Source organism: Megascapheus bottae, chromosome 18 (assembly GCF_031878675.1).
Source record: "Megascapheus bottae isolate mThoBot1 chromosome 18, mThoBot2.hap1, whole genome shotgun sequence".
NCBI lineage: Eukaryota > Metazoa > Chordata > Mammalia > Rodentia > Geomyidae > Megascapheus > Megascapheus bottae.
The window spans coordinates 24,952,100-24,978,508 of NC_143526.1; the positions used below are offsets into that span (position 1 = coordinate 24,952,100).

The 26,409-nt window shown below is 42.5% G+C and overlaps 1 protein-coding gene across 1 annotated transcript in view; it reads left to right on the forward strand.

The window, feature by feature from the left end:
- Nucleotides 1-490: 490 nt before the first annotated feature.
- The window catches only part of Fermt1 (FERM domain containing kindlin 1), a 31,768-nt gene continuing 5,849 nt past the window's right edge, over nucleotides 491-26,409 (forward strand). Inside the window, exons 1-12 of the mRNA XM_090352017.1 lie at nucleotides 491-698; nucleotides 2,423-2,656; nucleotides 4,018-4,164; nucleotides 6,289-6,502; nucleotides 7,723-7,825; nucleotides 10,391-10,498; nucleotides 11,573-11,704; nucleotides 14,319-14,368; nucleotides 22,692-22,816; nucleotides 24,386-24,492; nucleotides 25,068-25,289; nucleotides 26,151-26,275. Of these exons, the coding sequence (XP_090208143.1) occupies nucleotides 548-698; nucleotides 2,423-2,656; nucleotides 4,018-4,164; nucleotides 6,289-6,502; nucleotides 7,723-7,825; nucleotides 10,391-10,498; nucleotides 11,573-11,704; nucleotides 14,319-14,368; nucleotides 22,692-22,816; nucleotides 24,386-24,492; nucleotides 25,068-25,289; nucleotides 26,151-26,275 (1,718 nt within the window). The 5' untranslated portion in view covers nucleotides 491-547. The remainder of the gene's footprint in view (nucleotides 699-2,422; nucleotides 2,657-4,017; nucleotides 4,165-6,288; nucleotides 6,503-7,722; nucleotides 7,826-10,390; nucleotides 10,499-11,572; nucleotides 11,705-14,318; nucleotides 14,369-22,691; nucleotides 22,817-24,385; nucleotides 24,493-25,067; nucleotides 25,290-26,150; nucleotides 26,276-26,409) is intronic.

A 26,409-nucleotide genomic window follows, 5' to 3' on the forward strand; every position in this document is an offset into this window, starting at 1 on the left:
CAGCCTCCTGAGTAGTTAATACTGCAGATATGAACCACCAGCTCCTGGCAAAAAAAAAAAATCAACTTCATTTAGGTATATACATATAACAAAATTCATTGAACTACGCACATTTAAAATCTGTGCATTTTTATGATACACAAATTATATCTTAGTAAAGTTGATCATTTTAAAATGTATCATGGAACACTGCCAGGTTTTATTATATCTTAGAATAATTCAGAGAAGATCAGGAAAGGCCGGTACAAAGGGAAAGCGAATATGGGTGTGCCCGGAAGATAGAGGACACTCAACAGTCAAGTGGTCTTGGATGGGGTGTTGAATGGAAAGATAAAATGCATACATCTAAATGGTTCAAGACGTTTTACTAGATTTTTTTGTCTTTATAGTTAATTTTGCTGAATTTGCTGCCTGGGTACCAAGATTCTGGCAGAGTATTTGGAAGAGGAAACAAAAGTATGCTTTGTCCTGCAGGACCCACTAGCACTGTCTAGTTTTCTTCACACATTGCCCTTCCCCACCCCAAAAGACACCTGCTTTTGCCACAATGTTAGCATCTGGTGACTTTGCCTCTGCTTCCTGGGAGCTGGAGATCCGAGTTGACCACCCACAGATACAGGAGCAGACTTCTGTCCCGCTGAGAGTATCGGGAGACCTACACATCGGAGGAGTGATGCTCAAGTTGGTGGAACAAATCAGTGAGTTACTGCTTCCCAGTGGCTGCTGGGCTAGCTGAGGCTGCCTGCTATGCAGGTGTTTCTGGTCCCCTACGTCACAGAGACCCAAAGAGTTTGCTCTTCTTCCCTACACCCACCCCCTCCCAAACCAGATCTTTTCTGGAAGAGAAAGGAGAATGAGAGAGCCCTTGTAAGAGCTCTGTGTGTGTGTGTGTGTGTGTGTGTGTGTGTGTGTGTGTGTGTGTGTGTGTGTGTGTGTGTGTGTGTGTGTGTGTGTGTGAGCTGGGTCTAGGTCTGTGTCTATGTGTGTGCATGCCTGTGCCTGCCTGTACTGGGCCTTGAACTCATACCTTGGGTGTTGTTCCTTGAGCTACCTTCTCAAGGTTGGTTGCTCTACCTCTTGAACCATACCTCCATTTCTGGCATTTTGCTGGTTAGTTGGAGATGAGATTCTCACAGAATTTTTCTGCCTGGGGTTGGCTTTGACGCATAATCCTCAGATCTCAGCTTCCTAAGTAGCTAGGATTATAGCCTCCCACCCCCATCACCCAACTAAGAGCTTGAAACTGAACCCAGCAACCTTCGTCAAAATTTGAGTCTTAAACTCACCATTGGTATACACACCAATGGTCTCAGGACTGTGGAGGCTGAGGCAGGAGAATCCGGGGTTCAAAGCCACCCTGGGCTGGGCTGTAATCTGTCTCACAAAACAGAAAAAGGAAAAGGAAAATAACTTTGCATCTTTGGTAACATACTAATCTCCCAAGTACTTATGTATGTATGAAGTTGTATTTCCACATGACCCAGTCCACTGATAGATAACATATCATGTGATTTTAGGTGACATGGAATTCGACTACAGTGGTCATGCTGCCACAATTTGCGTTCAGCTCTGATAAATAGTAGAATAGGTGACAATTTTCTTTTATGAACATTTCCGTTGCAGATTCCATTAGTCTGTTTCGTTAGTCTAGTCAAACAGGGTGACCACTTGGTTATTCCATGATAGGTAATTCCATGCTTCCACTGAGACAGTGCTAGAACTGAATGTTACAGAGAAAGTGGAATGTCTTACAGCATTTCTGTGTGGTACTTGGAGGACACTGATCCCCCCCCACACTCACATGGAGATGGGTTAAACCAAGCCCCATGCTTCTGACCTTCACAGAAAGGATAGTGGTACAGAGAGATTCTTAAGAAAAAGAACTTGCACACCCATCATAAACAACAGCTGTGTTCTAGCCAGGTGCTGAAGAATCACACGTGTCATCATAGCTACTCAGAGGCTGAGCCCTGAGCTCTGAGATTCAAAGCTAGCCTGGGCAGTAAAGTCTCATATCTTCAATTAACCACCACAAAGTTTAAAGTGGAACTGTGGCTCAGGTGGCAGAACACAGCCTTGAGTGGAAAAAACAAAGGGACAGTGTGTAGGCCCTGAGTTCAAGCCCCAATACTCCCCACTCCCCACTCCCCCCCACTACACACACACAAAGGTGTGTTCTGGTTCCTGCCACACTACTTCAATATAAACAATATAACTGTGTTTTCTCCCACCCTGCCTTGGGCACGCTGGAGAGAAGCCAGGAGCATTTGAGCCTTGACCTCTGCAGGGAGGTGGTAACTGAGGGCCGGTTGTTTGGTTGAGGTTTTGTAGACCAAACACAGACCCTAAGCTGCCTGGGTCCTCCTCTCTCCGCTCTCTGGCTGACGGATGGCTTTTCCTTTTTCTTTTTCTTTTTTGGCAGACATAGCCCAAGACTGGTCAGACTTTGCTCTTTGGTGGGAACAGAAGAACTGTTGGCTGCTGAAAACCCACTGGACTCTGGACAAGTGCGGTGTCCAGGCAGATGCCAAGCTTCTCTTCACCCCGCAGCATAAGATGCTCCGCCTCGGCCTGCCGAACGCAAAGACCGTGAGACTTCGTGTCAGCTTCTCTGCTGTGGTGTTCAAGGCTGTGGGTGACATCTGCAAGGCCCTGAGTGAGTACCCCGGAGGTCCCCAGACCCCCCCAAGACTGTCATCAAAGGAAGACAGGACAGTGGCGTGTACTTTTTCCTGCTTCAGTAGGAGGCAGATGTCCCAGCCCAGTGAAGTGGAGTAAAACCACATGAAATGTCATCAGCTCGAAATAGAAGTGAGACTCAGCCTTGGCTCAGCTGACAACCAGCCTTAAGGAAAAAAAGAAAGAGCTAGGTGCAGTGAGTGGCTCATGTCTATAATCCTAGCTACTGAGGAGGCTGAGATCTGAGGATCATGGTTCAAAGCCAGCCTAGGCGCTAAAGACCACGAGACTCTTATCACCCATTAATCACTAGAAAACAGGAAGTGGGGCTGTGGCTCCATGGGTAGGGAGGTAGTCTTGAGCTGAAGAGCTCAGAGACAGTACCCAGGCCCTGAGTTCAAGCCCCATCTCACACACACACACACACACACGCACGCTCTGCACCTTTCGTCAATTCATTTCTCCATATATATCCATATCCTTCTTATTTAAGGAAACAACAAATGTGGGGGCTGTTAACTCCTTCATCACCAAAGGACTCTTAAGCCTCGACTGTCTTCGAGCTGGCAGAGTTTCTACATCTGAATCACCTAGCTTGCACCCAATTCTAGTAAATAATTCTGTTTCCATGAGTCCCCGGTGCACTTAATTGAGACTAGAAGCCTAATTCTTTATGGGTTGGTGTCCCATAAGATAGTAGTGAGCAGTCCTGGTGACAACACTGTTCGAACTCGTTTGTTTGTGAGACATCATAAAAGGAGAAGATCATGATCTGATTTTCAACTTTTTCGACCTGTATATGTATCTTCTCTGGTACCAAGGGCCAAAGTCAACATTTCAAGCCCTTATCACTCAGTAACCTCTCTCCCAGTTAAACCATAAAATCTTTCATTCCCTCACTCAGCAGGTACTGAGCACCTAGTGTGTGACAGAGTGTGGTGATTGCTGCAGAGGTTTAGTGGTAAACATCAGCAAAATCCTTCAATGCTAGCAGGCACAGATAAAGTAACCAATAAACGTTCATTGTACTGTCTCTTTCCTCACCAGCATTTGAACTTGAACTTGAACTAGCCTCTGTCTCCAGCCACCCTCCACAGGGTTCTCTGTTCTTATTTCTTCAAAAAGGAATGCAGATTGTTTCTTCTATTTACCATTCAGGAGCTTCCTGGGACAACAGGTCTCAGGAAAAGGACTCAGAACCTCAGAAGGAATTTTCTTTCTTCTTCTTTTTTAAATTGAATTTGTCTTACTCTAGGACAGGAACCTTTTGTTAAATTTCCTTCTATTTTTCATTTTTGTTCTCTGTTTAGTTTTTGTGATTCGTTGTTTTGTTCTTAGATATTAGACGACCAGAAGAACTCTCCTTGCTAAAGCCTTCTGGGGACTATTTTAAGAAGAAAAAGAAAAAGGATAAGAATAGTAAGGAACCTGTTATTGAAGATGTCCTGAACTTGGAGAGTTCTTCAGCAAGTTCCGGTTCACCAGGTAAGATTTGTTGTTTTGGTTTGTGAATATTGATTAAAACTCAAGAGGGAAAATTTCCCCCATCTCTCTATGGCCATCCAAAGAATAATAAAATGGGGGCTGGGAATTTGGCCTAGTGGTAGAGTGCTTGCCTAGCATGCACGAAGACCCGGGTTCGATTCCTCAGTACCACATACATAGGAAAAAAAAAAAAGCCAGAAGTGGTGCTGCGGCTCAAGTGGTAGAGCTCTAGCCTTGAGAAAGTCCAAGGACAGTGCTCAGGCCCTGAGCTCAAGCCCAGGACTGGCAAAAAAAAAAAAAAAAAAAAAGAAAAGGAAAAAGAAGAAGAAAATGCCAGGTACCAGGCTTCTTATACCTGTAATCCTAGCTACTCAGGAGACTGAGATCTGAGGATCGTGGTTCAAAGCCAGCCAGGGCAGAAAAGTCCCTGTGATAGTCTTATCTCCAATTAACCACTCAAAAACCAGGAATAGTGCTGTGGCTCAAGTGGTAGAGCTCGGGGACAGCACCCTGGCCCTGAATTCAAGCCCCACAACTGATCAAAAATAAAATTACAGGACTGGAGCTGGACACTGGTGGTTCATACCTATAATCCTAGCTATTCAGGAGGTTGAAATCTGAGAGTCACAGTTCAAAGACAGCCAGGTGCTCTCTACGCTTTCTCGAGTTAATGGCGGGTGGCAGCTGCTGAGCCAGAAGTGGATCTGTCACTCAAGTTGGAGTTCCAGCCTTGAGCAAAAGCTCAGCACCTGAGCCTTGTAGTAATCTCTCTCTCTCCTTCCCCCTCCCCCCGCCTCCTTTCCCAGAGCTGAGGACTGAATTTAGGGCCTTTCACATGCCAAATGCTCTTCCACTGAGCTAAATCCCCAACCCCCTACACTTTTTCTTCTTTTGTTCAAGGCTAGCACTCTACCACTTGAGCCACAGTTCCACTTCTGACTTTCTGGAATTATATTGTCTCACCAAGCCCTAGGAATGTGGCCTAGTGGTAGAGTGCTTGCTTAACATACATGAAGCCCTAGGTTCAATTCCTTGGTACCACAAACAAAGAAAAAGCTGAAAGTATTTCTGCGGCTTAAGTGATAGAGTACTAGCCTTGAGAAAGCTCAAGTCAGTGCCCAGGACTGGCCAAAAAAAAAAAGGTAGTTTCACTGACTTTCCTGCCCAGGCTGGCTTTGAATTGTGGTCCTCAGATGTCAGCTACCCGATGTGATTCTTTTCTGAATTCAATTTTTTACTAGGCCTGTAAGAAGTAGTCAGCTAACAATTCTGGAGAGGTATCTCTCTTTCTTTGTTATATCAAAATAATTGGAGCTCTAGCTTGCTTGCAACACTGGGGGCTTTCTTATAGTGTGGGGCTTTCTCCTTGCTTAGGATATTCCAATGTAAAGAATAAAAGAGGTCTTTGTACTTTTAAAAACTAGGGCCAGATAATCTGCCTGCTGGAGTCTTAACATTGGCAGGTGCTGCTGTTTGCTTAAGGAGCTGCCTGCAGCCTGGCGGGGCTGCTTTATGCCAGGTCTTCAAGGCTCTGGCAGGGTCCAGACTTCTGCTAAAATAAGAGAATTTGACATGGTTAGGAGGGGCTTCTACATCTTTGCAATTCTAAGAGCTGCAAACACAGACAAGCTCTCTGCTAACTTTCATCATCCTATGATTATTCCAGATAGTAAATTTAAAGTCAAAATTCAGGGCTGGGAATGTGGATTAGTGGTAGGAGTGCTTGCCTACTATGCATGAAGCCCTGCGTTCAAGTCCTTAATACCACATGAACAGAAAAGGCTGGAAGTGGTGCTGTGGCTCAAGTGGTAAATGCACTAGCCTTGAGCTCGGGACAATTGCCAAGCTCCAGGACTGGTAAGAAATAAATAAGTAAATTGATTAATTAACTAATAAAGTCAAAATTCATTTTAATATGAGAAAGGTACTTCCCTCCCCTAAAGATTCCTACTGTATGGAAATGGAAGTATGGTTCAAGTGGCAGAGTGCCAGCCTTGAGTGAAAAAGCCAAGTAAGAGCACAAAGCCCCAGTTCAAGCCCTAGTACTGGCACTTAATATGTATACACTGAGTATGAATATGTATGGCATATTATTACAAATCTCAGACTGTCCTTTACTTGCAGTAAGTCCTGGCTTATACAGTAAGACCATGACACTCACCTATGACCCCATCAACGGGACACCGGCATCGTCCACCATGACATGGTTCAGTGATAGCCCCTTGGCAGAGCAGAACTGCAACATCCTGGCATTCAGCCAACCTCCAGAGTCACCAGAAGCACTGGCTGACAGGTACCAGCCCCGGACTCTGGTTGATAAAACCAAGCTGAATGCAGGGTAAGGATGGGACTCCATTTTGCTTCCATCTGAACTGGTGCCCATATAGCAAGAGTGGGTTCTGTTTAATTTTTAAGTTAACAGGCCTGTTGATCGTGCTTAATTAGCAACAATCAGAGTGGATTTATAGCTAGGATGTGTGCTACATCTTGGTCATTCTTGTTCCCAAAAAGAACCTGATGGAGCCTTGTGTACATGTGTGTATGTGTGTGCGCCAATACTGGGGCTTGAACTCAAGGCCTGTCCTTTAGCTTTTTCACTCAAGGCTAGCACTCTTAGCACATGAGCCACACCTCCACTTCCAACTTTTTGCTCTTTATTTGGACATAAAAGTCTCATGGACCTTCCTGCCTATGCTGACATTGAACCACAATCTTCAGATGTCAGCCTCCTTAGTAGCTAAGATTATAGGCAGGAGCCACCAACACCCAGCTTCAGGCCATTTTGATTCTGTGGTATTATGTCACAGACATCCCTATCATTTTGTTATTCATTTCTAGTCTCTGCCCCTCACCGTTAGCTAGTGTCTATCTGAACTCTAAAGTTGTAGCATTCCATGTAAAACACATTATCCAAATTTAAACTTAAATTTGGAACTAAAACCAGATATTGTGGCATATACCTGTAATCGCAGCACATGAGAGGCCAAAGCAGGAAGATTTCATGTTTGAGGACATCCTAGACTACATAACAAGACAGAATCCATTGTCTTTCAGTGGATTGCTTTATTGCTGTGTCAAGGAGAGTACATAATATTCTTGTTTTCTAATGACCATTTGTGATTTCATTTGTTTATTATTTAATTAGTTTTTGTGTTGTTGGGGATTGAACCCACAGCCTGGCCACATGCAAAGTAAGTGTTCTACCACTGAGCTGTATCCCCCACCTGAAGACATTCTATTTTTTTATTCTTCTATTTTATTTTAACTTTAATTACATATTTTATATATTCTATATTCTTTTACCTATTCCATTTTAACCTAAAAAACTGTAAAATAAGATGAAAATATAAGGTATTATTGTGAGCTTGCAAGTTTTGATATTGCTTACTCTGCTTTTGGCTGGAGAGATAGGTACATAGATAGATAGATAGATAGATAGATAGATAGATAGATAGATAGATAGATATGGATGGATACATATATAATACAATCTATAACATAAGAAGCTTGTATAAGAATTGACTGGCTAACTTTAAACCCCCACATGTCATTTTCTAGATGGCTGGATTCTTCACGCTCCCTTATGGAACAAGGCATCCAGGAGGATGAGCGACTGCTGCTACGATTTAAATACTACACTTTCTTTGACTTAAATCCTAAAGTAAGAAACTTTTTCTTCTGATTTTTCCCCCTCTATCTCTTCCTGAAGGTGGATGCAGGGAGCTGTATGTAAAACTGAGTCATTTACTCACTTATCACAATTAGTGTTAGCTTAAGTGACTTTTTGGTCTGTGCCCATTAACTAACCCATGTGCATTGGCCTCTGAGCGTCCACCTTTCTCTTCTAAGCACCCATGCTAAACTGTCCTTGAGTTCTCTGGGGTGTCTGAGTCTTTGTGCTCAGTGCAGAGCATGGCATGTGTCTTGTTGTAGAAAACATAAGCAGAGTGAAGGGTCCTCTGAACAACCCCACTGCATTATCTCTGCCCTGATTTCGTGTGAGTTGTCCATTTACCACAGGACACTTCTTCGTAAATCTTGCTCTGCCGACCTTCAGTCCAAATCTTCTTATCCAACCTTCTTATCCACTGCAGGATTTCTTGTGTGTGTGTGTGTGTGTGTGTGTGTGTGTGTGTGTGTGTGTGGTGGGGGAGGGGAGATATATATTCAATTCAAAACTATATATAAATATTACATTTATACTGTGATATACTAAGAATTAAGTCAGGTGCTTAGAACCCAAACTGCAAGAAATTAATGTTTTCAAAATTAATAAACTGAGGCTGGGAATGTGGCTCCAAGCTCTGGGTTCAATTCCTCAGTAACACATAAACAGAAAAAACCAGAAGTGGCACTGTGGCTCAAGTGGTAGAGTGGCTAGCCCTGAGCAAAAGAGCCTCAGAGACAGTACCCAGGCTCTGAGTTCAAGCCCCAGTAATGGCAAAAAGTAAATAAATAGAATAATAAACTGTAATACATAGAACCACAAAATGAAACAATTATGCTGAAATTTAATAACCAAAACTTTTCCAAAGTGGATATAGTAATATGTGTTCCTTAAGGAACGGAATAAAATACGATTTGGTGGCTGTTCTCATACTTGGAAAGTTAATATGCAAATTACACTGGCCTCTATGCAAGGCAGTATAGCAGTCTCTATCAGAATTATGTTTCCAGGAGTGGGGATGTAGCACAATGGAAGAGCACTTGCCTAGCAAAGCTCTGAGTTCAGTCCTCAGCACCACAAATGTATGTGCACAAAGTTATTGTTATGTGATTTGGTTTTTTATTATTGTTTTTTTTGTTTGGTTTGGTTTTTTTGTGGGTCATGGGCTTGAACTCAGTCTGGGTGCTGTCCCTGAGCTCTTCACTTCAAGGCTACCACCCTGCCCTAGAGCCAAGCCTCACTTCCCATTTTCTGGAGGTTAATTGGAGATAAGAATCTCAGGTCCTTTTGTGCCAGGCTGGCTTTGAATTCGATCTTCAGATCTCAGCCTCCTGAGTAGCTAGGATTACAGGCATGAGCCACCGTGCCAAGCTTTGTTATATGATTTGTTGCAGGAAAAGATTGGAAACCACCTAAATGTCCAACAGAAAGGACCTGGTTAAATAAATTTTATTACATCCATACTATATTATTATTCAAAACAATGAGTCAATATGAACTGTCTTCCTATCTCCCTCTCTTCTTTCCTTTCTCTCTCCTCTTTCCTCCTCTCCCCTCCTCTCATCCCTTCCTCTTCCTTTCCTCCCTCCTTCCCCTTGCTCTTCATCCTCCTCCTTCTCCTCTTCTTTTATCTCTCTCCCTCTCTTTGTCTCAAAGACTCAAGACATCTTTCCACATCAGCCTACCATTACACAGAGTCTCATGAATATCATGAAACTGTCAAGTCTTGATTGGCCTAAATTTACATGCAGCCAGAAGTGTAAAATCTAATCTTTTTAAATAAATATAAATGCACACGCACACGCACACGCACACGGTAGAACCATCATGACAATAGGTTTCAAAATACTTCCTTTAAACCTATTTATGGTCAGTCATCCAACCAGTCTGCCTTCTGTCTCAAAGTTTGCCTTTTTTAGAAATTTTCTGCAGATGAACCCTACAACCTATCATCCTTTGTGTCTGGATTCTTCACCAGGCATGCGCCCCAGGCTGTGTATTTTCGGTGTATTCCCTCTCTTGTCAGGTAGCACCCCTTTGGGTTCCAGGGCTACATTTATTTAGTTATCTGCCAGCTCAATGAGGGATGGTTTTCAGTTTGGGGCCATTAGGAGTGGTGATATTGTACCTGTTCTTGGGGGAAAGCTGAGCTAGCCAAAGGTGTCTGCAGCACCAGCAAAGTCTAAAAAAGCAAACACAAAGAGACTTTCTTAAGAATTTCATGCTTCCCACTCCCTGAACCCCCCCCCACACTCATCTCTGCATGTGTCTGTCTTACCCTGCAGTGTCAGAAACACTGAGAAGGGTCACTTTACACCTTTGAAGAAGCTCTGGAATATACTTAAGGAAAGTGTTTTTCTGAATGCAGAAATGGGACATGCTGGGGCAATGGAAAGATAGGGTCTTCACCCAGTTTCCTCAACGAAAGTTTAGTGTACCTGATTTATAGAAAATGGCGTAGAAAGCTCTAGAATTGTTGTGCTGTGGAATATAAATGTACCCACCACACACCACATGTGCACACTTACCCACTCACATACACACTGTTTCTTCCTCCAGTACGATGCTGTCCGGATAAACCAGCTGTACGAGCAGGCCAGGTGGGCGGTTCTCCTGGAAGAGATCGATTGCACTGAGGAGGAAATGATGATGTTTGCAGCGCTACAGGTATGGGGACTCATGACCTTTTCTATGACAAAGACAACCAAGTGTGTGCTGGTGAACGCTTTGTATTCCTCACGATGTTTACTTCTTTGGTGAAATTAATGAACACATGGAGAATACACTTAAGTTGAAAATACGAGTCTGCACAGATGCAAATCCTAGGTAAGGTATATATTATACAATTCTCTGTGTGAGTGTGTGGGGGAGAGAGAAGGAGACAGAGAGAGAAAGGGGCTTGAGCTTACATGGCATGGATGTTGTCCCTGAATGTTTTAGCTTAAAGCTAGTACTATACCCCTTGTGCTACAGCTTATTTTGGTAATTGGAAATAAGAACATCAGAGTTTTCTGCCTAGGCTGGCTTCGACCCACAATTCTCAGGTCTCGGCCTCCTGAGTAGCTCTGATTGCAAGCTTGAGCTAGCAGTACCCAACTGTCTTGCAATTCTTATCATTTCCCTGCCACAGTTACATTACAGACCATGACGAAGACAAACCAAGTGTGAACATGACTAAGTGAAGACTTTGTGGGCCAAGTAGGGCAGATGGAAATGTGGTTGTCCTACCACAGGCAAAGATCCTCCTTTCAGAAGATGTTGGGGTGAGGCTGGGAATGTGCCTTAGTGATAGAGTGTTTGCCTACCATGCATGAAGTCTTGGGTACCACCTAATTCCTCAGTACCACATAAACTGAAAAAGCTAGAAGTGGTGCTGTGGCTCCAGGTGTCAAAGCACTACTAGCCTTGAGCACAGAGAGGCTCAGAGACAAAGCCCAAGCCCTGAGTTCAAGCCCCAGACCAGAAAAAAAGGGAGGGAGGGGAGTGCTAGGAATTTGGCCTAATGGTAGAGTGCTTGCCTCACACGCACAAAGACCCAGATACGATTCCTCAGTACCACCTACATAGAAAAAAGCCAGAAGTGGTGCTGTGGCTCAAGTGGTAGAGCTCTAGCCTTGAGAAAGCCCATGGACAAAAAAGTCCTTGTGCAAAAAAGATATTGGGGATCCCAAGGGAACTCTCTCCAAAGAGCAAATGGACCTGTTTGTGGTGATAACATCTCTTAAACATCTCTAATTTTAGTACCACATCAGCAAGCTGTCATTGTCCACTGATATCCAGGATTGTGCACACGAGTCTGAGGTGGATGAAGTTGAAGCAGCACTGTCTAATTTGGAAGTGACCCTTGAAGGTGGAAAAGCAGACACCACTTTGGTATGAATTCCTGTTCACTCAGAATTGGTGGCTTTGTTCTGACTGATGGACAAACACAGCTTTGTAAAATTAGAAGTAAGAGGCTATAAACTGAGGACCAGTGGCTCATGCCTATAATCCTAGCTACTCAGGAAGCTGAGATCTGAGGATCACAGTTCAAAGCCAGTCGGGGCAGGAAAGTCCTTGAGACTCTTATTTGCAACAAACTCACTCAGAAAAAGCCAGAAGTGACACTGTGGCTCAAGTGTAGAGTAATAGCCTTGAGCACAAAGAGGCTCTGTGACAGTGCCCAGGCCTTGAGTTCAAACCCCATAAGCAGAAAGAGAGAGAGAGAGGAAGAAGAAGAAGAAGAAGAAGAAGAAGAAGAAGAAGAAGAAGAAGAAGAAGAAGAAGAGGAAAAAGAAGAAGAAGAAGAAAAAGAAGAAGAAGAGGAGGAGGAAGGAGCCTTTTTCTAGGGTGTTACAGTTTAGCATTTCTGAATCCTTTTGACTTCAGAAAATAGATAAAGCAAAACCCTCCATTAGAATATAAAGAAAAATAGCTAGTTCATCAAGCCAAGTGTAGTGAGGTGTGCTACTCAAGAGGAAGCAACAGGTAGATGGAAAGTTTGAAGACTAGCCCAGTAATCTCAAAAAAATAAAATATAAGCCAGACACGGTTGCTCAAGTCTGTAATCCTAGCTACTCGGGTAGCTGAGATATGAGGATCGAGGTTCAAAGCCAGCCCAGACATTAAAATAATCTGGGACTCTTATCTCCAATTAACCACCGGCAAACTGGAAGTGGCACTATGCCTAAAGGGGTAGGGTGGTGGCCTTGAGCTGAAATGGCCCAGGCCCAGAGTTCAAGACCTACAACCTGCAAAAAAAAAATAAAGTAAAAAAAATACAATAAAATATAGAAACATAAAAATAAAGTAAAATAAAAAATATAATACATTTTTAAACGAAAGCTCGGGTTGATGGTTATGACTCAAGTGGTAGAATGCTTGCCTAGTAGGCACAAGATCCTAGCTTCTAGCCTGAATACCACACACACCCTGATCACCCTTTGTTTCTTATCCATGAACTATGGCTGAAAGGCAGCCTGAGAAGTTGGAATTCCCCTCCTGTTTTATTCATTCATTAAATGATACTCTAGTGATACTCTAGTAGCCATAATTATTACTCTAGTCACATTTAATCTAAGAGGTGGGTCCATTGTAACTGGATCCAAACAGTGCTTGCAGATAAAAACAAGTCACCTTGTACATTCTTCTGCGCTCATGGTAGGTCCTCTTATCCTTAAATGCCTTAAAATCGGAAATGGGTTTCATGAAAGAACAAATATTTGATCCAAGCTCAATGCCAAGAGCTTGTGGAGACACAGAGCCTCGACTCTGTTGTCAGAGACACAGATCCCAGGAAATTGCAGCTACTCTTACCACTAAGTAAACATAGCAAGAAATGGATCTTTCTTGGAATAAATGGAAAGCTCCCGCCTTCTTCTTTCAATAGGTTTTAATGTGCTGCTAAACAATAGGCTTCTCAGTTTGGACACAAGCACCAGCCACTTCTCATGTCACAGAATGAACTTTGAACCAGGCAGGCTAGGTAGGGTTTAATCAGTGACCTAGATATGGCTGATTACCCGTGTTAAAGAAAAAAAATAAAAGGTTTTGTTTGTACATGAAGTCCTCGTTTGGAACTCAGACTTTCTGCCTGAATGATAAGGACAGAGGGTGTGGGTCAGTTTTTTGGTTTTGGTTTTGTTTTTTTTTTCTTTAGTGCTCATTTTGGGGCTTTAACTCAGTCTAGACACTGACCCTAAGCTTCTTTTGCTCCAGGCTAGCACTCTGCCACTTGCGACTACTCCACTTCAGGCTTTTTCTGAGATTAATTAGAAATAAGAATCTCATGAATGTTCCTGCCCTAGCTAGATTTGAACCCTGATCCTCAATCTCAGTCAACTGGGTAGCGAGGATTGTAGACATGAGCCTGTATGACACATACTGAAAAAATGAAAACCATGTAAATTTCCCCTGAGTTATTATCCAAAATCAAGAAACAGAATTTTATAAGCTACCTAAGAACTCCTGTGTCCCCCACTTCTTCCCAACCTTCCCCAGCTATCCAGAAACCCATAACATGCGCACCCACCCCCCTCCCAATGCCATCCAAGCCCTCCCCTCCTCCAAAGGGAACTACTGAAAATGTGACCACTGTGACTAAGGAACTGAGGCTCTCACTTGATTACGCTTGAACTTAGTCCAATTGCAAAACTAAGCTGGGATCTGGGAACTCATACCTATAATGCTAGCTACTTAAGAGTTTGAGATCTGAGGGTCATAGTTCAAAGCTAGGTCAGGCAGGTAATTACCTAAGATTTCTATCTCCAGTTACCACCAAAAAGCTGGATGAGGAGCTGAGGCTCAAGTGGTAGAGCACACTAGCTTTGACTGTAAAAGCTAAGGAACAGCACGTACACCCTAAGTTACTTCTTGCCACCCTCTCCCCCCCAAAAGAGAGACCAGTTGCAAACTGCTTACAGCAAGTAGCTACCATTTGGGATGGTTCAGGCAGAATATCAGCCCTGTCTATGAACTTTCTGCTTACTAAATGCTTTTTCCCCCTTAGGAGGACATTACTGATATCCCTAAACTTGCAGATAATCTGAAATTATTTAGGTAAGTAGTCATTCCTCATACAAGCATTACAGGAAGAGACCAGGATTGGCCATGACTGCATATCCATTAGGCAAGTTCATGGTCCAATGGTAACGCTGTGGGCTTCAGCGTAAGACAATGTGAATCCTAGCTAGCTAGCTCGCTCCCCCACACTCTCTCTCTCTCTCTCTCTCTCTCTGTGTGTGTGTCTCTCTCTCTCTCTCTCTCTCTCTCTCTCTCTCTCTCTCTCTCTCTCTCTCTCTCACACACACATACACACACACACACTAGAGCTGAGTGACCTTGTGTATGTCTCTTATCCTTGATTTCCTGATCTATACAATAAGAATATAGCATTTAATAGTTTGATTTCATTAGAAAGACTAGATAAAATGATGCATCTGAAGCATCTAATATGGTGCCTGGCTCATAGTACATGCTCACCAGCCATGGTTTACATAAGACCAGTGGCAGTGATACTGACATATATGTCAGGTTGGAGTTTCCAATAAGGTTCCCCCTGGGAGACTCAAAACCATCACACCATTTCAAAGCACGTTGACAGTAGAATTGTTTGTCTCTGAGTCTTGAATGATGGGACTGTAGTCGGAGTAATTACCTTGGTTAAACTACTTTTATGTGTTACGGTATTGATCCATCTGAAACATAAAGGGCAGAGCGGGTCCATTTTTCCTTATTTTTCTTTGAATAAAGACACAGGACTACAGTCTTTGTGATAGTCCCAAGGTATGTTAGATGAAAACAGCAAGGCTTTCCAAAGTTGTGTTGGTTACTCTATGGGTTTGTTGACTTTTGTTAACGGACCAGCACTCCTTTGAGCAACAGGCTTTAGAGGAAATGCAGCTTGTTTTTGATAATGCTAAAGGCAAAGTGAAACTTGGAAAGACTGAGGCATGAATCAGATATAAATGAGGCACAAGCATCCAAAGGTAATTATCACTAAGCTTCTAAGGCTTGTTTTGTGCCATTCCTGGAGCTTTAACTCAGAATCTCTGCGCTGTCCTTTGCTTTTTTGCTCAAGGCTGTCACTCTCACTTGAGTCACAGCTCTATTTCTACATTTCTGCTGGTTACTTAGAGATAAGAATCACATGGACTTTCCTGCCCTGGCTGGCTTCAAAATCTCCATCCCTAAATCTGAACCTCTTGAATTGCTAGAATTCCAGGTGACATATCAGGGCCTATTTGAGTTTTTTACTGTGATTTCAGGATGTGACCTGAAATAATAATTTAACTTCGGTAGCTTAAATGGCTGTACCACAATTGGCTTTTCTTTTCTTTTGTGTGCCTGTACTAGAGCTTGAAATCTGGGTCTAAGTGCTACCCCTATGCTTTTTTTTTTTATTAAAGAATTTATTAACATTGATTTTTACATCATATTTCAAATGACAAGTTTAACAAACAAGTGTTCAAGAAGGGAATCTCTATATACAATCACTGGCACTTAGTTTTTAGAACTTAATCAAAATTAGGCTAAGGGTTTGTATGTCATAGATACATATTAGTTTATGAAATAAAACATATCTATAGAGTCATAGGTTTTTATGTCTATATAGTTATGTTTGTATTTCCAATACCATGTCCATAGCTTTGGGTATGCAGTTATTGAGTCCTCGTCCTTGTACTCTTTGGATTTAATAGCCACATATTAAGGATACCATGGCTGTTGGGGGCTGAGTAATGCCATTCTAATAACTTTCTGCTGAGACCTGTAGTAGGGGTAAACAAGTGGACCTCTTTATCCTGCCCACCTGTTGTGCTGATAGGCTCCTGCACCCAATATAAGGAGGGGAGTTTTGGAGAGAGAGAGATTCCTGCCTTGAAGCAGCGTGGCATTTCTGTTTGTGCTCCGGAGAAGCAAGGCTGAGTGCGGGAGGACAGTGGGCCCTCTCCTCTCGCGGCTTGGACTGGTTGGGGTGTGTTTTTCCCATCCCTCCTCAAGAGGGACTGGGGACGAAGGACCCCGACACATGGCCTTTTGTTCCTTAGGTCTTGTCTCACTCAACATGACTCGCTCTAGATTCATCCACTTCCCTGCGAATGCCATTATTTTATCTTGTCTGTTGGCTATGTAGAATTATATTGTATATATATATACCACATTTTCTGTATCCATTCATCTGCAGTAGGGCATCTGGATTATTTCCATCACCTGGCTATTATGAATAGTACAGAAATAAACATAGCTGAGCAGGTGTCCTTATCATATCTTGGGTTATGATGTTCAGGATAGATGCCCAGAAATGGTATGGCGGGATCGTAGGGAAGGTCTATTTTCAGTTCTTTAAGAAACCTCCACACTGCTTTCCAGAGTGGCTGAACTAGTTTACAATCCCACCAGCAGTGCAGTAGGGTTCCTTTTTGTCCACAACCCAGCCAGCAACTGTCCTTGTCTGAGTTCAAAATCTTGGCCATTCTTCTTGGGGTAAGGTGGTATCTTAGGGTTGTTTTTAATAATTAATTTAACTTCGGTAGCTTAAATGGCTGCAACCACAATTGGCTTTTCTTTTCTTTTGTGTGCCTATACTAGAGCTTGAAATCTGGGTCTAAGTGCTACTCCTGTGCTTTTTTGCTCAAGGCTGTCACTCTACCACTTTAGTCATAACTCTACTTCCTGCTTTTGGGTGGTTAATTGGAGATAAACATCTTTTGGACTTTCCTGCCTGAGCTGGTTTTGAACCATGATCCTCAAATTTCCACATCCTGAGCAGCTAGGATTATGGATATGAGTCACTGCGGCACAGCTTGACTCATCTTACTATAGTCAGAGCTGCAAAGAGGGGCAAGGAGGGGTGGGATGGTTGGAAATAAGTAACTTAGGGTTTTTGTAAACAAATTTTTTTGTAATTATTCCACACCAAAATTGAGTCCTCATATTCTCTGGATAGAACAAATTCAGATCTTCACAAACTATGTTTCCATAAAGGAGATAATACGGTAGCATTAAGCCTTTCATGTCTGCTGTCCGAGTGGCTTGTGGTGTGACCACTATACTCAAATTTACAAAGTATTTCTTGTATTTAACCAGTGAACATTTCAGTTACCCAAGATGTCAAGACATTGAATTTAATATAATTCCTGGAGGGAAGAAACAAAGAAAGGAAGGAGAGAAGGGATGTTAAGAAGAAGGGAAGGAAGAGAGGGAGGGAGGGAGGGAAAATGGAAGAACTAGAGAGCTCTATTCTTTCATTTCTCTGGGCCTTTTCTTCCCATCTAAACTTTTGATTTATTTTGTATTTTTTTTCTTTTATAGCGAAGCTCTAGTTTGGGGTGATTTTTTTTACACAAAAATCTATTCAACCACCTTGTGGTTTTCTGATTGTCCTCTGCCCTTTTTTTTAAGGATTTTCCTTTATCCCCTCCCCACCCATAACAACTCACTTTGCTCCCTAAGGTTGTACAGTTAATGTTTCTGTATCATGTTGGAATTGGATATGGCATATGCCTTTTCATAATGGCATTCTTGTTTTCTTTGTTAAAGAGTTGTCCGCCAGTCTTGACTGAATAGACAGACCAGTGTTACTGAGGTGTCAAAAAAAAAAAGTCTATTCAACCCACTATCTAAACAGTGGGTGTCAGTCTCAAACAGTATAGCATAAATCTACAGCAAATCCCAATCATATGCATATCCCAGTGCATATGAACATTGAGTAGAATCATTATAAATATAAAAATGATGATACAAACAGAAATCTCAACTTCTAGGAAATAAAAAAGCCTCAGCTACACAGGAGGACTTAGGACATAGGCTAGTTTTTTTAAATTCCACGTAGGGATAGGAAATAAAGATGTATGGACCATGTAAAGCAGTAAACAGTACTGAAGTACCTCCTGAAAGTGGAAGCTTATAAGGGCCCCATTCTCTGTTTAGCAAGAAAGAGAAAGCCACATGTCAGCCAGAAAGCAGATAGGAAGTTTGGGGAAGTTTGTCCTTCACTGGGTCCTATGGAAAAAGCAAGGCTGCTTCTTTTTTTTATTTTATATTTTTTATTGTAATTAGTAAAAGGGTTACATGATATTTGCCAGCTAGAAGGTGCATTAATTCACATACATACATACCCTTTCACATGTCTTGGTACCCATTACCCTCCCCACACCCCCACACCCCCGTCTTGGTTTTTCCCCCCTTCCCTATCAAATTTCAAATAACCAAATACAAATAAATTCAATATATCAGATAACAAAGTGAGATACTATACCAATATGAGATAACCAAGGGACAGCAAAGGAGATGAGAGATAACATAGTACATTAAGGACAACAATCATTCGTTATATGGCTTTTGTTTCAATATCCTGGAGGTCCTTTCAATTAGCTTCACATTATATGGCCTTATGTATCAAGATTTTGCTCTATTGCAGATCTCTGCTAGTAGAGCCCAAGGTTTCTACTGATTATGACAAGTGAGGGAAACCATTGAGCCTAAGTTCCTTTGAGTCTGGCTTACTTCACTTAATATGATTTTTTCTAAGTCTTTCCATTTCCTAACAAATGGGTCAATGTTGTTTTTTCTGACAGCAGCATAGAATTCCATTGTGTACAAATACCACAACTTGTTGATCCACTCATCAACTGAGGGACATCTGGGTTGGTTCCATATCTTTGCTATGGTGAATAGTGCTGCAATGAACATTGTTGTGCTAGTGGATTTAGTATGCCCTAGTTTCTGGATGGTTGGGTAAATGCCAAGTAGTGGAATTGCTGGGTCACAGGGGAGTTCTATGTTTAGCCTTTTGAGACACTGCCACACTGCTTTCCATAGTGGTTGAATGAGTTTGCACTCCCACCAACAGTGTAGTAGTGATCCCTTCTGGCCACATCCCCTCCAGCATCTGTTGTTATTCATTTTCCTGATCCTGGCCATTCTAACTGGAGTGAGGTGGAATCTTAGAGTTGTTTTGATTTGCATTTCTTTTATGACCAGAGATGTGGAGCATTTCTTCATGTGTCTATAGGCCATTTTTGTTTCTTCTTCAGAGAAGACTCTCTTTAAGTCTTGGGCCCATCTTTTAATGGGATGGTTGTTACTTTGGAGATTAGTTTTGGAATGATTCAATTTGAGTTGATATATTTTAGATATGAGGCCTTTATCTGTTGTTTGGTTGGTGAAGATCTTCTCCCACTCTGTAGGCTTCCTAATTTACTAGCTATGTCCTTTGCCATACAAAAGCTCCGCAGTTTAATGCAGTCCCACTTATCCAGCCTTTCTCTGATTTGTTGTGATTCTTGGTCCTTATTAAGAAAGTTTCGACCTGTGCCAAGGAGGCCTAGTGTATCTCCTATTCCTTCTTGTAAAGTTTTCAGTGTGTCAGCTTTTACCTCCAGGTCTTTGATCCATTTGGAGTTAATTCTAGTGCAAGGTGACAAAGAGGGATCCAACTTTAGTTTTCTGCAGGTGCTTAACCAGTTCTGCCAGCACAACTTGTTGAAGAGGTTGTCTTTCTTCCATTCTATTTTTTTGGCTCCCTTGTCAAAGATTAGGTGGCCATAGGTCTGTGGTTTAATATCTGGGTCCTCAGTTCTATTCCATTGGACTTCAGGCCTGGTCTTGTGCCAGTACCAAGCTGTTTTGATAATTATAGCCCTGTAATAGAGTCTAAAGTTTGGAATTGAAATTCCTCCAGCGCTGTTCTTTCTGCTATACGGGGTCTTTTATTATTCCATATGAAATTTTGGATTGCCTCTTCTATTTCTTTAAAGAATGCCATTGGGATGTTGATGGGTATTGCATTGAATTTGTAGATAGCCCTTGGCAAGATTGTCATTTTCACAGTGTTGATTCTTCCAATCCAGGAGCATGGGAGGTTTTTCCATTTCCTTAGTTCTGCTTTAATTTCCTTTTTTAAGGTTTTAAAGTTTTCGTCAAAAAGGTCCTTTACATTCTTAATTAAGCTAATTCCTAGATACTTTATTTTCTTTGATGCTATTGTGAAAGGAGTTTCTTTCCTGTGTATTGCCTCGTTCCTCTCACTGTTGGCGTAAAGGAAGGCAGTTGATTTTTGAGGGTTAATTTTATACCCTGCTACCCTTCCAAAGTTTTGAATCAGCTCAAGGAGCTTGGGAGTAGAGTCTATAGGATTCTTTAAATACAGAATCATGTCATCTGCAAAGAGGGATAGTTTTACTTCCTCTTTCCCTACTTGGATCCCCTTTATGCTTGCTTCTTGCCTTATTGCACTGGCTAGGAATTCTAATACTATGTTAAAGAGGAGTGGAGAGAGTGGGCATCCTTGTCTCATTCCTGATTTTAGAGGGAATGGCTTTAGATTTTCACCATTAAGTATAATACTAGCAGTGGGTTTGTCATACACAGCCTTTATTATATTGAGGAATGTTCCATGGATTCCTAGTTTCTCCAGAGCTTTTAACTTATAAAGGGGTGTTGGATCTTGTCAAATGCCTCTTCCGCATCTATTGAGACAATCATGTGATTTTTGTCCTAAAGCTAGGCTTCTTTGGAGACACAAGCACTAAGAGCCAGGCGTAGTGCACTATGCCTGTAATCTCAGATATGCAGGAGGCTTAGGTCTGAAGATTGTGGTTAGAAGGACAACTTTCTTGTTAAGAAAGTCTATGAGACTCTTATCTCCAGTTAACCAGCAAAAAGCCAGAAGAAGAGGTATGACTCAAGTGGTAGAGTGCCAGCATTGAGTGAAAAAAGTGAAGGGATAACACCCAGGTCCTGAGTTCAAGCCCCAGTAACAGCACACCAAAAAAAGGGAAAAAGAAATGGGTGTCCATTTTGAGTGTGAGAATTCCTGGTCTAGGCCAGTGTTACATTACAGCATGGGAATCCAGCTTGTGAAAGTTTGTTTGCATGTGGGTGGGTGCCCAGTTCAGAACACACATCTGCTGTGTTTGAATGTCTGGGTCTCAGCCATCTCTTAACAAGTTTCCTTTCTGTTCTCACTCCTTGTAGAAAATAAGGTTCAGCTCTTCAACAAGGCATTCAAAGACCCTTTTGCTTTTCCAGTTGCTCTTGTACCCCACTTATGGAGCCACTGCAGCCACACAAACACCCCCTCCCCCATCTCCATGACTGCACAGGGCGCAGGCCCAATGGAAGGTCTTTAGGAAATGTTTAACGCAGCACCTCCAAATAAGGTGCCAGCCCTGCACCACCAGGAGCAAGCACGACCTTCTGAAGCGACTTTTTCCTGTTCTTCCACGAAATTCAGAACGCACCCTTCATTCTCAGTTTAAATGCTGCCCCTTCAGAGAACTCCCATGCCCCTTCCTACAGCCTAGCCACATTCTGTTGGATTCCAGAAAGAGAGGAGACAGTCAGGTTGTTCAGAAAATATTTCCCAGCCAGCCAACTTCTCTGCTTCTCCCACGCCACCTGCCTAATCTCTGGAGCTCAGAATAGACCAGTCATTATCAGTTAATAATTATTTACTTTATGGATGAGTTAAAAGTCATATGGAAGGACATAGAAGGAATCTGAGATTTGGGGATACTCTTAAAGACCAGTTAAAGTAGAGGAGGTTTTCATTCCTAATGTTAGGAATGAAAATTTTCATTCCTAAAGATTTATATGCCTAGGACTAAACCAGGATCTTGTGATCTATTTTCTTTTGGTTATAGTTCCAAGACTTCAGCTATTTTCCACAGAACTATATTAACTGCAATTCTGAACATGGAAAATATTTGAATACCAAAGCTTTCTTATTCCTGGGAACGTCAGCTGCCTTTAAATGTATTCTTCAAATGTATTTTGTAATATTCTCCTATAATGTACTGGAGTTTGAGGGGTTTTATGTATATGTGTGTTTGTTTTAATATGACCTTCTCCCTTAACTTCATGGTGACAATAATACATTTTTAGCTAAGAAAAGACTAGTACTGATCTATGGAAGAGTGTTAACACGAAGCTTGCTTCCTTCTTCTGTATAGTTCCCCCCCTCGAACTGGGGCTTGAACTCAGGGCTCCCTTGCTTGTCTTTCTTACTCATAGCTGGTGCTCTTCTTGAAGCATGCCTCCAGACCTGCTTTTATTGCTGGTTAATTGGAGATAGTCTCATTTGCATCCCATAGCAACATCCCCATTTCTCCCATGGGAATGGGTTAGCAGGCTGAGGATCCCACACGGTGGGTTTGATCTGTACAGTGGCCAAAACAAGACCCTGACTGAGTTCTAACCCCAATACTTCCAAAAAGAAAGGGAGGGAGGGAGATCAAAAAGTGTTTGTTTGTTTGTTTTAAAATACCAAACATTATTCACAAGGCTTGGATAGTACCTCAGTCTCAAATTTTACAATGTATTCTGCAGTTCTGGATGGTGGGGTTTAGTACTTTCATGATTCTTATACTTTAATTTGCAGGCCCAAGAAGCTAATATTAAAAGCTTTCAAGCAATACTGGTTTGTCTTTAAAGACACTTCTATCGCATACTTTAAAAATAAAGAACTTGAACACGGAGAACCAATAGAAAAACTCAACCTCAGAGGTAAGAACGTTCTGTATCAGGACTGGGCAAGCCAACTGAAGCAAGATTCACAGGGGGCGGAGGGGGGCGGGAATGAGGTGATATTTACTTCCTCAGGAGTCTCTGTGTGTCACTTTCTCAGATGGCAGCTCCTTTTCCTCCTGAAATGAGAACCTTGGATATAGTCTAGTAAATGTGGTTATCTGTGCAATGCTCCCTCTGTGTGTGTGTGTGTGTGTGTGTGTGTGTGTGTGTGTGTGTGTGTGTGCACTCAGATACTGGGACTTGAACTCAAGACCCTGTGCTGTCTTGCCCAGCTTTTTCTCTCACAGATGGTGCTCTACCACTCAAGCTATGCCTTTAGCTTTTTGCTGGCTAATTGGAGCTGTCTCCATGCTCAGATCTCAGCCTCCTGAGTAGCTAGGATTCCAAGTGTGAGCCACCAGCACTCAGCAGTCAGTGTCTAGTAAGTGTAGCTCATGACATTGTGAGGTCCTGAGGCACTTTCTGAATTCAAAACCAGTTATACGGGGCTCAGCAATAGGAAGTGTGCTGAGCATTCACAGGGGTCTGTCGTGCTTAATGAATCTATTGATTCAATTTCAGAATAGCTAGATGAATTCGGTGCCACTGAATTCATGAGTACCTATTCTAATCTCTGAAAGTGACTGTAACCATATTGGTGTCACTATTAATGGAAGTATTTACGCAATCAGTGTACTCACCTTGTATCATTTTGACAAACGGGTTTTCTTAGAACCTACTCCAGGTTCTAACAGACTGAAAGATGAATTCAGTTGATTTTTTTTTTGATCTAAGGAAATAAGTGTTTTGTTTTGTTTTTAGTCTACTGCCATACCACCCTGAATACACCCAATCTCACCAGATTTTTGAACCTAAGCAGAGCTGGGCCTGGTTACTACTTACAGGGAAGTCATTTTTTCCCCCATCAGTCATGGTGCTTGAACTGCAGGCCTTGGCGCTGCCCCCTGAGCTCGTCAAGATTTACCATTTTGAGCCACACTGCCATTTCCATTTTTCTGGTGGTTAATTGGAAATAAGAGTCTCATGCCTTTTTTTTCCCCCCCGTGGTGAACTCTGGGCCTGAGCATTGTCCCTGAGCTCTTCAGCTCAAGGCTAGTGTCCTACCCCTTGAGCCACAGCACCACTTCCAGGTTTCTAGCGGTTAATTGAGATAAGAGTCTCATAGACTTTAGTGCCGGGACTGGCTTTGAACCATGATCCTCAGATCTCAGCCTCCTGAGTAGCTAGGATTACAGGCATGAGCCATCACACCCAGCACTCAAGTCTCAAGGACTTTTGTGCCTGGGCTGGCTTGGAACTGAGGTCCTCAGATCTCAGCCTCCTGAGTAGCTAGGGTTACAGGTGTGAGCCTTTTTTCCGGCTCATTTTTCTTTGTTCACATTCATTGTTCCTGTCTTATTTTGTTTTCCTGATGCAATCACACACTCTTTTCAGAACAGAACTAAATCTGGAGGATTTGTATTCAAAGCCTTTTTAGATTTGTGCACGGTATTTATTATAACAGTCTCCTCAGAACTCAAGTTTGTCCTGCCTTTTGTTCTTCAGGCTGTGAAGTTGTGCCTGATGTGAATGTAGCTGGGAGAAAATTTGGAATCAAATTACTAATCCCTGTGGCTGATGGCATGAATGAAGTGTATTTGAGATGTGAACAGGTAAGTTAAAAAGATAACTTAAAAAGCTCAATTCACTTCAAATTTGTTGGTCCACAAAGCAAAACATACAGGTGTTCCCCTACTTACGATGGGGTTGGAGCCCAATAAACCATCATACATTGAAAATACCATGAAGTCAAAATGCATTTACTTCACCTAATCTATGAACATTCTGCTTTATAAAAAGTAGCCCAGGGCCGGGAGTTTGGCCTCGTGGTTAAAGTGCTTGCCTAGCATGCATGAAGACCCGGGTTGGATTTCTTGGTACCACATACATAGAAAAAAGCCGGAAGTGGTGCTGAGGCTCAAGTGGTAGAGCTCTCGCCTTGAGAAAGTCCAAGGACAGTGCTCAGGACCTGAGCTCAAGCCCAGGACTGGCAAAAAAAAAAAAAAAAAAAAAAAAAAGTAGCCCAATATAACAAAATTATAGAGACATTCAATAATCGACATTTGTTGATGAGAGATCTACAGTTAGGAGAGGGATCTGTTTTTTCAAGCTAGTATTAGCTGCTCTAGTCACAGGAAATTGGCTTTGCTCTTGACCTTGCTTCTGTGCCTAATGCCATTTGTTGCAGGAGAACCAATATGCCCACTGGATGGCTGCCTGCATTTTGGCATCCAAGGGCAAAACCATGGCAGACAGCTCCTATCAGCCAGAGGTCCTCAACATCCTTTCCTTTCTGAGGATGAAAAACCGGAACTCCTCAGTTCACATGACTTCCAGTCTTGAAAACATGGACATGAACCCAGAGTGTTTTGTGTCTCCTCGGTGTGCCAAAAAACACAAGTCTAGACAGGTACAGCTAATCCTGCCTGGCTATTTATTTGCCTAGATTGCCTGTGTTCAGAAATACAAGGGGGAATTTCATCCACTTAGGACCCTAATCTTGAAACTTGGGTTGACAGGGAAATTTGACTATGTTCTCGGTATGGAATGCTGTTAGGAAGACACTGTCCATTTGGTGAGAGGTGATTACACTGCTGTTTGAACATGATGGAGGTCCCTTTAATTCAGAATGAAATGATTTTTGTCTCATACGTTAAACATTAACATAGGCCTCCATAAAATTAGGTCACAAGCTGTACACAGGAGCTTTGTAAGTAAGACAGAATTACCCGCATGAATGTTCCATGGACCCCACGAAAAGGAACCCAAAACTCCCCTTTTCTTTTTTGTTGGTTTTTGTAGGGCTTGAACTTGGGGCCTGGGTGCTGACCGTGAGTGTCAGTGCTGGTGATTTACCACTCTGAGCCACGGCATCACTTCCAGTTTTTGAGCAGTTAATTGGAGATAAGAGTCTCACAGGAACTTTCCTTCCCTGGGCTGGCTTCAAACAGTGATCCTCAGATCTCATCCTCTTGAGTAGCTAAGATGACAGGCGTCAGCCACCAGCACCTGCCTTAACTCCCCGTTTTTAAGAACCATAGATGTGAATGTGTTAACTGACTTGTTCCCTCTCCTCTCCAGTTATTGTAGCTAGAGCACAAGAGAGGAGAAAGAGAATGGATGAATGAATGAATGAATGAATGAATGAGCATAAATTATCTGCATGGAGTTGGAAATGGAGCTTTTTATTGCTCGTTCTCATTTGGGGATGTGGAGTTGGTGTGGCCATTAAAAACCACTGAGGAATTTGATGTCTCCCGTTGGTGCTTAGCTGGCCACCCGGATCCTGGAAGCTCATCAGAACGTGGCCCAGATGCCCCTGGTTGAAGCGAAGCTGCGGTTCATCCAGGCGTGGCAATCACTTCCGGAATTTGGCCTCACCTACTACCTTGTCAGGTGATCACAGGGTTTGTTTTCCTTTGAAGAGGGAGATGGAGGTATTGGGGACAGAAGGTCACTGTGTAGCAGGGCTGGTGTGTAAGTCTGCGTCAGCCCTCCAAGTACTGGGGTGGCAATTTTAGGTGACTTTC